Raw genomic sequence first — 13,457 nt, 5'->3', positions numbered from 1 at the left:
AGAATTAACCACACTAGTAAATTTTAAGGTCTTAACAACACATTTAAACCATATACTCAGGAAAGAGAGTACATTCTAAGAGAAGACTGTCAAAACACCATGACATTTGTTTTGTGGTTTGAACACACTGGCATTGCTTCACACACCTCAGTAGGGACCTGAGACGCCCTGTCTACTGGTGACCTTGACAGCCAGGACAGATAAATCAGCGACTTGGCATCCTGTGCTGCTCACCCTCAACATGGCCTTTACACACTGCCTGGAATTTGCATTTCTCAACCAAAGGATTAAGCGGCAGGAATTTTTCCAGAATTTCTAAAAGGAAGACAAAGTAGAGAAGCAATTTGAAGCTTCTAGGCAGGTAAACAAAGAGATGGCTTCACTGACGTGGCAAATGCTGATGACAGAACTGCATCCTCTGTGGCACTTTCTATTAAGAAGGGCCTAAGATGACCTGCGGTTTTTTTAATCTGTCATCCAATTTTCACATAAAGATACATTCGCTGTGTAGTATGCCGCTCAAATATGAAGACCTTAAAAAGGAAATATTTCATAGTGAAAGCAATGTTTCGCTAAACTCACTTTGAAAAAATGATGCCAAATTTTAGACAAAGAAACTTGGGCCACCACCTTCAATATCCCTCCTCTCCCCTGTTTAAATATAATTTCAAGTGTAATTTAAATTTCCATGAGTTTATTGTTTACTAATTAAATCATGGTGAATTAGTTAAATCATAGTTTATAATGGGGGCCATATTCCCTGCTAGTTTCAACTAACAGATAAAAGAACTGAGTTAGAGATTAACCCCAGACCACAGCACTGCCCCTAAAAGTCTAAGGGTGAGCTTAGACATTCTAAAGGCCAATTCATCGGCCAGCTGTCCTGGAGGATCCTAATAAGCCAAGCCCACAGAGAGGAGCAGATGATCAAGAGAAAAAGGCATCTGGAAGGCCAGGCCAAATAAGGGAATGTTAAAATATCCAGGGAAATACATGAGGAAGAAAAGATGTGTAAGAAGAGCTCGCAGGTGGATGAGGAAATAGAAATTTTTTAGTTTGATTCAGAAGCATGCAGATTTAGAATCTCAATTGTGGACCAGACTGTCTCAGGAAATAATGAACTTCTTGTTACTGCAAATATTTAAGCAGAGGCTTGGCTGTGAGTGCATCTAAAGTCAAGCATATTGAAGCACATCGTATTGTTGGTAAGTGAACTCTGTGAATGGGTGTCCACAAAAGCCCAGGTACTCTTGGAGCACTTGGTAGGCAAATTAAATTGATCCGAATGCCCAATGCAAATATATGTCAGTAAATTGCAGGACACGATTTTTTTTTTTTTTTGAGGAAGATTGGCCCTGAGCTAACGTCTACCAATCCTCTTCCTTTTGCTGAGGAAGACTGGCCCTGAGCTAACATTCGTGCTCATCTTCCTCTGCTTTATATGTGGGACGTCTGCCATAGCGTGGCTTGCCAAGAGGTGCCATGTCCGCATCCAGGATCCAAACTGGCGAACCCTGGGCCACCGAAGCGGAACGTGCACACTTAACTGCTGTGCCACCAGGCCAGCCCCTGCTGGACATGATTTAAGAGATCATAAACACAGAAGATTCCAGCACACACTGTGTCTGAGTATCAAATTTCAGGAAGCCACTACTTTGTCCACTTTCCAGTAACAACACACCACTTTCTAACTCATGCCATCATCACCTGTCGCCACATCCTAACTGTTCTCCTTGTCTCCAGCCTTCCCTCCCCAAGCTGTCTCCCATACGGCCGGCAGGGTGTGCTTTCTAAAATGCATCTGTGATCGTGACACAATTCTGCCTAGAAGCCCTTTATGATCAAACCTCTGTCTATCTGTCTGGTCTCACCTTCTGCCATCTCCCTTATACTTCAAGTGTAGCCATTCTAGAGAGAGTCCTTTCAGTTAACCAAACGTGCCTGTTGTTCTTTCCGCCTAGAATGCACCCCCGACTCAAGCCCCACATCCTACTCCACTTTAACATCTATCACAGAGGCTCTTTACTTCCCTCCTCACAGCACCCACCTAAGTATCTTGTTAGACAGCATTTGCTTATCTAAATCTCACCCTAGATTATAAGCTGCCAGGAGGACAAGACCCGTGTCTGTCTGTTTCAGTTTTACCACCAGCACATGGCACGTGGATGGCACTCAGCCAACACTGATTGAACAAATGAACCATTTCTATATAAACAGACTTTAGATTAGACTGTACTGAGGTAGCTGAACCACATACCATCTCACTTAGCTAAATAGCTGTGGTTTTTTATTGTACTGTTTTACAGGGCTAAAAGTAAAATATGTTTAGTAGTCAACACCACGAGAAAGGTTATGAAAATAGAGATTGCTAGAAAATAGAGATCTAAGGAAGAAGAATAAAATTTTTCTTTCATGACCATTCAGATCACTTTGAGGGCCTCCACTCTGGAAGATGAGCAGGCAGGCTGGTATTGTTTTGTTCCCCTCATCATCCAGCGCTCTTCAGGAAGCCACTGATCTGTGTGGTAATATTAAGGATGGAAATAGAGAGACTCTGACAGCAGTAAATGCATATGTCCAGCCCACTGATAACTAATACAGATAAAGAAAGAACATCTAACCTATTTCTAAAACCAACAGCAAATAGTAAAGTTAAAACCTAAGACAAGAGCAGATCCCTCAGTCACACCAGTACTCGTTATACCACCGAGTTATGTTTCTAACATTTATATATCTGGATGTGCAAGTTAGCACGCAAACATCACATTGAATGTCTCGGTCTTGGGTCAAGGCAATTTAAAAAGGAAGACAAAACACCAGGAAAAATGAAATAAATAGGAGGAAAGAAAAGATTCAAGCAAATGGCAAAGTGCCTCTGTAAATGCTTACATGTCTCACGATGAGATGGTATTCATGCCTTTTTTTCTTTTCATTTAATTAAAAATCAATAAAATTTATGTTAGATAAAGAATAAAATAAAATAGAATATAAACAAGAGTAATGAGCTGCTCCCAAGTCTGTGCTTGGTTTGATCCTTCGTTTTAATTAGAAAGTTGCTGCATATAATAGTAGTAGTATCTTATTCTCTCAATGGATGGAATTACTAGCTGTCTACTATCCTTTTGTATCCAATGCTATGATCTTTGATTCACGTCCTGATGGGATTTTTTAGAATGATTTGCCATTGAATAAACCCTGATCTCTGCCTCCACGAGGATGTCAACGAATGGCTGGACGATGCTTCTGAGCCTGTGAGGGAGGTGGGTGAGTGAGGGTGCAGTTGGTAGTGGAAGAGTCAGGAGCATCTTTGCGTTCACCATGAATACTACCCAGAGGAGAAAAATAGCAGTGGCAGCAGTAACAGTATAGACACGATGCTAATTTTAGGATTTTGTTTTGCCATCTTGTGCCTCCACACACACTGTACACACCACCAATTATTTAGGATCTGAGTTCCTCACTAGATCACAAATTTCATTAAGGAAAAGACCTTGCCAATCTCATTCTCACTGTGTCTTCAGGGCCTAGCACATGGGAGGAACTCAATAAACGCTTACTCAAAGAATGAATGAGCAAATGAATGAATCCATCCTTCTCTCCATATATCCATCAGCACAGGTTGGGCAAAATCACCTATGCTTCTTATCACAGTAATTTCCCACTAAACGTTGCATGCAATGCCATTCATTCATTCATTCATTCATTCACTCATTCAGTTACTCATTTAACAAATATTTTTCATGCATGTATTAAGTGCCTGGCCATGTGCAGGGCACTGAGAACTCAATGGTAAGCAAAGCTGACATTAGTCCCTACCCTCACTGGGCATACAGATGAGCAGGAAAAACAGGCATTAAATCATTTAATAACAAGCCTAATGGCTAAGCCTTCTAATAGGGGAAACAGAGGATTTAACGAACATGAATAATTAGGGGGCCTACCCGGGTGAGAATGTAGCATCAGACTGGATCAGAATCTTAACTCTGATGATGAGTGAATAAACATCTCCAAGAACACATCTGACCCTGTGTGTGTCAGCAGCGCTATCACAAACAAACATGAAGGACCAGGCCACCAACCATTTGCAAAACAACTGGTACCAAGATGTGAAAGGAATTCTAACCAGAGAAAGGCTTGGTTCTCCCAAGTCACTTTGGTTTGCTAAAAGGTTCCAGGTTTACATCTTAGCACAATAGTCAGGAGGCCCCCCTTTGCCCTAGTTTGACCTACCATTCATTGCGTTCCACTTATCTTTTAAAACAGGTTCAGTACTCCCATATGAGCATAATGGCCCTCTATCCTTTTTATTCTAATATTAAGTTTTAATTTAGTTTTCTTACTTCAGGGTGTTTAAGACATATTAATGAATAAACTATTCTATAGTATTTGTATCCTAGAGTTGTTCAAACGAAGGATATAATTTTAGATATCTAAATAAATGTACCTATTTAAAATAGTATTTACATTGTTTGAACATGTGTAGCCTGAGGGAAGGAACTTTTCTGTAATAGCATTAGAAAATAATTTGCATTTATTTTTCTTGCTGTCCAATGCATCTTTGCAGCCACATCTTCAGGTCACTAACAAACATCACTAATCTAAAAGCGATTTCTTTGTTATACATAAAAAATACAAGAGGAAACCAGTTCAAAAGACGACAGTGATAATTTGAAATCTGATTCCTGGAAACCTTTAAAAAGTCTGTAGGGGCTGGCCCGGTGGCGTAGCAGTTAAGTGCGCACATTCTGCTTTGGCGGCCTGGGGTTCACCGGTTCAGATCCCGGGTGTGGACATGGCACCTCTTGGCAAGCCATGCTGTGGCAGGCGTCCCACATATAAAGCAGAGGAAGATGGGCACGGATGTTAGCTCAGGGCCAGGCTTCCTCAGCAAAAAGAGGAGAATTGGCAGCAGATGTTAGCTCAGGGCTGATCTTCCTCAAAAAAAAAGAAGTCTGTAAATCCAGCTGAAGGAGTTTTTGGATGGTTCTAGTTTTTCGGATATTTCCCTCTATTTTAACTGGGTCATTAGGGAATCAGGCAGCAAAACAGTTGCTCCAGAAAACTGAAAGCATATTGACGGCTATCCTGGGGACATGAGAAGAAAACACTTTTGCTGCCCCCTTCCATCCTCCTCCTTTTCCTTCCTCCTGAAATAGGCCTCAAAAAAAGCAGACCTGTGTGGAGATAAAGCTGAAGTGCTGTCAGCATGAGTGCCGGCAGAGCTGAGGAGAGGCTGTCACCGGTGCACAGGCTTGCCCATCACGCATCACAACATTGTGATTCCTGCTGTCACACTGCACAGCGACAGGATGAGCCTGCGTTCCAGCGCCACGATGCTTAATGAAAAACACCTGCATTTTCAAACCTTGGAGAATGATTTTGGCTGGCACCGAATTAAGTTAAATATTTGGAGAATTAAAGTAAAAATATATATATATTACCCAGTGTATATCACAGTGTAATAAATGGCAAAGAAGCTGATAAGCCTTCTATGGAAAAAGTGCACAATGGCATGGATGAATCATGTTTCTGTTTTCGTTTTCTTTTTTTGAGGCGGGGGTCACTGCCATGTGTTTACTGTCTGCTTCACAGAAGACAAAATATTTTGTTTCTTCTTGCTATTTGTTAAGCTATTCTTTTACTTGAAGTATACTTAGCAATTGTCTCTACCACGTCAATTAGAATGACACGAGAATCAAGATTTCTAGCCATTCCAAGACCAGGTAATCACATTGATCCTATATTATTAATAATGCACCTTCCAGGACTACAGCACTCAAGGTGTGCTGTCCTTACCAAGGTTAACATCTACTGAACATTCAAGTCACTTACCACTTTCAGCTCAGCTGTAAAATATAACGTAAATATAAAGTTGTTTTGTACATTTTTGAACTTGCTTAAAATCAATAGTCAAAATTAGCAATATCCACGATTTTACAGCCTTACCAAACAATAAGCAAACTTACCCGTATCTGAAGTAAGTGTTAAACTCTCTGCAGAGGCGGTGAGCGAGTTCTCGTTTCCCACAAGCCTGAGGACCGACTAATATCAACATGGGGTAAGGGGCATCCAGACTGGGAAGAGTGCTGCAACACAGGGCAGAGCAGTGACGGCCCATTCCAGTCACAGACACAGCGTGTTAGCTGCATCCAGTGTGCAGAGTGTCTGGGTCCCAATCACAACTAATTCAGCAGACAAGCACTTGCTATGTAGACCCTGTATAGAATGAAGGTCCTACTTTCCGGAAGCAAGTTGATTATAACATGCCAAAAATAATACTCAAAGCATAGATAAAATCCAAATACATGTAAATTTACTTTAACAACCTTTTTAAAAGGAAAAATACGGTAAGATATATTAGTTCTTGGTTGATAGAATTCTCCCCTAAGAACTTCAAAATCAAAGAAATAAGACTGCACTCTGAAAATTAAACTTTAACATCCATACCTGTTGAATTAGAACTCAGATATGCAAAGAAAATGGTAATAACTAAAATTTACCTGAGCAATTACTATGTGCCGGGCACTACTCTAGGAGTCTTACACACATTACCCCATTTTAATTATCACAGGAAGCTAATGAAAATATTTCCAGCATCATCCCTATGTAAAACATGAAGAAACTGAAGTACAGAGAGGTTAATTAACTTGCTCAAAATAATAGCTAATAAGTAAGAGCTGATGTATGAATCTAGGCATGGCTTCTGGGCCTGAAAGATTGAACTAAAGAATGAATTTATTAATAAAATCTCCTGCAACATACTGAGCTGGTGTCTGGATTCCACTCATGACACAAATTATAGAAATAAACAATAAAATATAAGATTTTTTATTTATTTTTTTTTCCTGCTTTATCTCCCCAAATCTCCCCATACACAGTTATATATCTTAGTTGCACATCCTTCTAGTTGTGGGATGTGGGACGCCGCCTCAACGTGGCCTGACGAGTGGTGCCATGTGCGCATCCAGGATCTGAACCCTGGGCCGCCAGAGTGGAGCGTGCAAACTTAACCACTCGGCCATGGAGCCGGCCCCAAGATTTTTTAAAAATACATGGCTGAGGTGTAGATTCTATGAAGAATGGGGGCAGTGGCAGCATAATTTTTCAATCTCTCTGAATACCCACGTGAAAGCAGAAAAACTTAGGAGCAAAAGCTCAAGGAAAGCATGGACAACAAAAACAGATGAAAAACTATCTTCATGAACCACAAACCCATGAGACTATCAGAGGAAGAAGCAAGGGGGCAGCATCTGACAGACCTGAGAACAAGGGAACCCCAAAACAGTCAAGGGATATCCAGTGGAAAGCAGGCAGGCTGAACCTGTCCACGTATAAAAGCTTGAACGTGAACGTGCATGGCAGCTGTATTTGCAATAGCCAACAACTGGAATCAGCACAGATGTCCTTCAAGAGATGAGTGGTTATACTAAGTATGGTGCATCCACACCAAGGAAGCCTACTCAGCCATAGGAAGGAAGGAACTAGTAATAAACCCAACAACTTCGATGACAATCCGGGGAATGAGGCTAAGTAAAAATAAGCCAGTTCCAAAAGGTGATATACTATATGATTCCATTTGTATAACGTTCTTGAAATGACAACATTATAGAGATGCGGAGCAGACCACTGGTTTCCAGGGATTAGGGAAGACGAGGAGGGGGGAGGTGACTTTGGCTATAAAAGGGAAGCACAGGGATTCTTGAGACAAAACTCTTCTGTATCTTGACGGTAGTGGTGCTTACAGGAATCTACACGTGACAAAATTGCACAGAACTAAATATGCACACAAGTACATGCAAAACGGATAAAATCTGATAAGGCTGGGGGATTGTATCAACAGCAATATCCTGGTTCATATTCTACTATAGCTACACAAGATATTACCACTGGGGGAAACTGGCTGAAAGACACATAGAATTTCTCTGTGTTAGTTCTTACAAGTGCATGTGAATCTAAAATCATCTCAAGACAAAATTTTTCAAAAGATTAAAAAGAAAATAATTTGAAAGCAAGTAACAAATATGGAAGCAAAGCAGATCTTCTTCCTGAAGAAGAAAACCAAACAAAGGAATAGAACAAATGTTAAAGAGTGTAATTCAAGAAAATTTTCCTGAAATAAAAAATAAAACAACACTATATATTGAAAGAGCACAAGGCATACCTGAGAATATTAGCCCAGAACAACTAATATCAAGACATAGTCTAGGGGCTGGCCCAGTGGTGCAGCAGTTGGGTGTGCATGTTCTGCTTTGGCAGCCTGGGGTTCGCCAGTTCGGATCCCGGGTGCGGACACGGCACCACTTGCCAAGCCATGCTGTGGTAGGCGTCCCACATGTGAAGTAGAGGAAGATGGGTGTGGATGTTAGCTCAGGGCCAGTCTTCCTCAGCAAAAAGAGGGAGATTGGCACCAGTTAGCTCAGGGCCAATCCTCCTCAAAAAACAAACAAACAAAAAAGACATAGTCTAGGGACTGGCCCCATGGCCCAGTGGTTAAGTTCGTGCACTCCTCTTCGGTGGCTCTCAGTTTCGCCAGTTTGAATACTGGGTGCAGACACGGTACTGCTCATCAAGCCATGCTGGGGCGGCATCCCACATGCCACAACTAGAAGGACCCACAACTAAAACTACACAACTATGTAGTGGGGGGCTTTGGAGAGAAAAAGGAAAAATAAAATCTTTTAAAAAAAAAAAGACATAGTCTAGTAAAATTACTGGACTTTAAAGAAAAAGGGAAAAAAATTGCTGAGTTAGAAAAAGAGAATACACGACTTATCAGGGAAAGAAAATTAAATTGCCATCAGATTTTTGAAAGCAATGTTTTACACCAAAAGAAAATGGAGTGACGTCTTTACTGTATTCAAGGAAAAAAGTGTGAGCCATGGACTTTATATACAGCAAAAGTGACTTTCATGTATAAAGGGCAGAGAATATTATCAACATGTAAGAGTTCAAGGGATATTGATCCCATAGCCCTTCCTAAGGAATCTACTAGAGAACAGGCTTCACAACCAAAGTGACTCGCGAGAGATCAATATCAGGGCTGGTCGCGAGCAATAAATATGCAGTTATCCACAGAATCAAGATTAAATGACAGCAAAGGAGAAAGCGTTGCATGTGATGGATATATCTTCTGACAATATAAATATAGTACACTATTTTTAAAATGGGGTGATTGACACTTATATGAAATATATACCATAGGCAAATTCATACAGACAGAAAGTAGATGAGAAGTTCCCAGGGACTGGGCACGGCAGGGAACGAGGAGTTACTGCTTAACGGTGGCAGAGTTTCTGTGCAGGGTGATGAGAAAGTTTTGGAAATAGATGGCAGTGATGGCTGTGCAACATTGTCAACATAGTTAATGCCACTGAACTGTACACTTTAAAAATCATTAAAATGGCTAACTTTATGTTGTACATATTTTGCCACAATAAAAAAAAGGGGGTGGGTTAATGGGAAGAGCATAGGCAAAATGTGTTTTTAATGTTTTCAGTAATCATGTTGGCGATAATATTAGTATTAGATAATGTTGTATAATATGGGATTTTAAAAAAAGACTAATTATGGAACATTTTAATTTCATCTTCCTCTGTGTTCTTGGTGTGGGAGCAAAGGAGATACAGATGTGATAGTGAAGAGGTTAAGGAAAAGCTCAACTGTGTTCTTGAAATTGAATTGTAAGTGCCAATATGAATTCAGAAGGTACTTTATCATCTATCTATAGATCTATCTAGATATAGATTAGATACAAAACAGATTAAATAGATGCAGATGGATAGGTACAAATAGACAGGATGGATGGATGGGAGGAAAGAAGGAAGGAAGGAAATATATTCCTAGCTCTGTCCACTAAAAGGCCTAGAAATGATGACCAATGCAGTAGTAATGATTATCTCTAGCACCCAGACTGTGATTGAGAAATACCAGCTCTCACTAAAACAAACCATGGCTTCTTAGAGAAAAAGCTGATTCCAGATTTTGGACAGGACTTATACAAGATGAGTCTGGAGAACTTTGTCATGAGTCAAAGTTCTGCTGTGTCATTTTAATATTGTGTCCTCATCCCAATCCACCAAAAGAGGGGCCAGTGATTCCCTAATAAGGCAGCATAAAAGTCCCAAGGTCGGGAGTCAGGGTTCCTCTCCTGGAGCCTGACTTCTGGGACTGCCAGAGAGCTGTGCCCCGGCTCAGAGTGGGAAGAGCAATGGCAGACCTGCTCCTGCCTCCACGAGTTTTTCACAGTGAACACTGCTCCATCCTGGAGCATCCAGGGCTGCTGGCCATTTGCTCTTGTCTGTCCGACAGCCAGAAATGATCAAAAATATGTATTTATGAGACACTGCTGTAAATTCCTTTGATATATATTTCTATATAAATGCACTCTAAAGCATGAAACAACTAGCAATCTCAGAAACTAGAAAAGAAATACAATGAGGACATAAATGCCCTTCTTTTAAATCAAATGTGCTTTTCCAGATGTATGCAAATAAATGGTAAATCATTTCACCTACATGGTTACCATAAATACATAAAACTGTCAATGTCTGTATTATTAAATTACATGTGAAAAATCATGTCCTGGCTGCAAAATAAAACATTTTGTTCTCTGTGGGAAACCAAGCACATGAAGTACAAGCACAAATACCACATGAAGAAGAGAAGCCATTTATAACCAGAAGATTCTACAAGTATTTTTAAAAAGCCTTCGGGTATCAATAGAATTTCTGCATTATACTTATAGCATAAATGGCCATCTGCTCCAACAGATTGTTTAAAAAGAAATGGAGAAACCATGGTAAATCTGTCTTCGAACTTAGAGGTGAGAGACTCTATTCATGTGTTCAACCATGCTGGGAGACTCCTCCCTGCTGGGTTGACTGCAGCTCAGAGCAATCACTAGAAAGGCTATTTCAGGTTTCGCTTAGGCTGGCTGGGCTTCCTTCTAGAAACTCTCTAATAATCTGCATTCATGGGATGCTCTTTGGCAGGAGTATCTCACAGCTAAGGAAAAATTTACAATAGATACAAATTATCACATTTCTCTGTTAATGAGGCTAAGGTCTGTGGTTCTATCCTACAGCAGAAAAGCTGACAGACTTTTTTTTCTTTTTCACTGTCCTATGTCACATGCTAGCCAACATTCAAGGGGCCAGATGAAAGAGGGAAGATGAATCCACTCGTCGCCACACTTGGGAAAACACCAACAAGTGAGCGCTATATTCAAGCATGTGATGACAATACACTATAACTGAGACAACACAGCCTATTAAATAAAGACCTGATCCCTTCCCTCAGGGCAGGTGAGAAAGGAATGCCTCACAAAATAGAGCGCCAGGGAACATGACGAGGTGTCCTGCGCTTACCGCTCTGAGTTCTCTCTACCCCGTGGGTCCCTAACGAATACCTGTCAAAGATCCTCTGTGGCTGCATCACGCTGTTGACAACATGGGTCAGGTGATCCTGGGCTGCCACCACTTCTGGGGGAGGGTCATATTTATTCACTGCTGAAACCTTTTCCCAATGAGAAATGCAAAAGGAAAACAAATTTAATTTCTAAAAAGAAGATGAGGCTTAGATTTTCTTCAATAAAATATTCTAGACATGCATTCAGATATTGAAAATATTTTAATGCATGCTCAAGAATCTTTGTCTTCAGTCTTATGTCTACTCTAACTTTCCTAAATCCTAAATAATGAGAATTATTTTAAAATATTCAGCTGGAGCCTCTTGATCCCCTATGTCTCTATAGTCCCTGGTTTGGGAGGGAAAAAAGCAGAAACAAAGCCCAAGTTTACTTTTAATATAGTCAAAATTCCAACTTTTAGGATGAGAAGAAAGAATAAAGTTCACAGTTCTAGATTCCAGGTAGTTGGTACTGCAGAATTCTTTTCTCATGCCATCTCACCAAGAACTATTCACTTATCTCAAATTCTGCCAAAACCTCCTCCTTCTTTAGCACAACTGTCTCTGTTCAAAGATATGGGCCTTTGCCTCACAACGTAGAGTTCTCTATCCTCTTGTCTTTGTCATCCCTCTAAATACATTATCCTCTTCTACCACACCTTTACTTAGTACATGATTTTAAATTTATTCACTTCACAAAACATTAAGGGGGAAGAGAAATCTAATAAGTGCCTTTGAATGTGAGAATAATAACACACTAGCATGTGTAACTGTTTTTAACCAAGATTTCAGAAAGGCATTTATAAAATGGAATAGCTGCCTCTCAACATATTTATACCTGTTTTCATTCCCACTTCCAATTTGCATCCAGTGAAAGAAATCCCTCGTTAGTGGAGATTTCAGCTGTTGCCAGTCACTAAAGCATGACAAAGTAGCTACCACAGGTATGGGGGGAGGTAGGTCCAGCATCCAAGATCTGGCGACTCTGGAACTACATGTCCGGAGGAATCATTATCTTAAAGAGCAGAATTAAGGACTCAAAATACCAGAGTCGTGATTTATTTGAGTACCTTTTCATTATGTGGTAGAATGGCATTATAGTACATTCCAGTACTAAATGAATTTTTAGAGTAACACAGAAAGAATCACACGCCCTCCAGATATGCTGGTTATCCAAGTGAACAGACTGCCACAATGCTGCCGGCCTACAGAAATGCGGCACTGCTTCTGCCCCCACTGCCACCCTTCACTGTACCAAGAGCAGAGCTTTCACTGCGTTCATGTTGACGCTCAGCTTTGCAGAGGGTCAAACGGACAGATCCCAGGACAAGGAAACACTCCCTATATAAATAATTAATTTACATATTGTTATGCGTGTCATTTATTGATTATATTAGTCCGCAGCAGGCAGCATGAGCTCTCAAGCGTGGTAACTCCTAAACATACAAAATGATGTGATTACATACCTTTTCTTCCACTTTAATCTTCTTCTGATCTAATTCTGTTAATCGTAGCAGCATAAAAATTACGAAGTACCAATATTCAGATTTTTCCTATTTAAAATATCAAGAGGACTATTCAGTTGCCTTTCTTTTCCACAATTAATAAGCACCAGCCCTCTACTTCCATGAGGCCTTTCCCCTACTTCCCCTGTCATTCACACACCACCCCCATAGGTCTCTACCTTTTCCCGCTTACCAATTCCCTTATATTAACAACTCAAATGCAGACTGTGCCTGGTAACTTACAAAGCTCTTCAAATGTGTGAGCTTAATCTCCCTGGGAGATAAGCAAGATAGGTATGATCATCTTCAATTCTAGGGAGAAAAACAACTCAGCCTCGGAGAAGTGAAGCATTTCACCCAAAATGCCACGGCCAGTGATTCAAACCAAAGAGTTCACTATTGCAAATAACGAAACATTATTTATTATTACTTTTTCACTATTTATTTATTACTTTGTATTATTTTATATAAATTTGTATCATTTATTATGAATTTGTTTTACAATAAAAAATAATATTCATTTACAGAATGAATTACTTATTTCTC

At 40.2% G+C, this 13,457-nt stretch overlaps 1 protein-coding gene across 1 annotated transcript in view; it reads right to left on the bottom strand.

Moving 5' to 3' along the window:
• Nucleotides 1-13,457, bottom strand: part of LRGUK (leucine rich repeats and guanylate kinase domain containing) — a 70,694-nt gene that overhangs the window by 18,673 nt on the left and 38,564 nt on the right. The window contains 3 exon segments of the mRNA XM_046670647.1: nucleotides 5,967-6,086; nucleotides 11,408-11,514; nucleotides 12,873-12,959. Coding sequence (XP_046526603.1) covers nucleotides 5,967-6,086; nucleotides 11,408-11,514; nucleotides 12,873-12,959 — 314 coding nt within the window.

This window comes from Equus quagga, chromosome 8 (assembly GCF_021613505.1).
Source record: "Equus quagga isolate Etosha38 chromosome 8, UCLA_HA_Equagga_1.0, whole genome shotgun sequence".
NCBI lineage: Eukaryota > Metazoa > Chordata > Mammalia > Perissodactyla > Equidae > Equus > Equus quagga.
The sequence above is the reverse complement of the archived record's forward strand: the minus strand, read 5'-3'. Positions and strand labels throughout refer to the sequence as shown.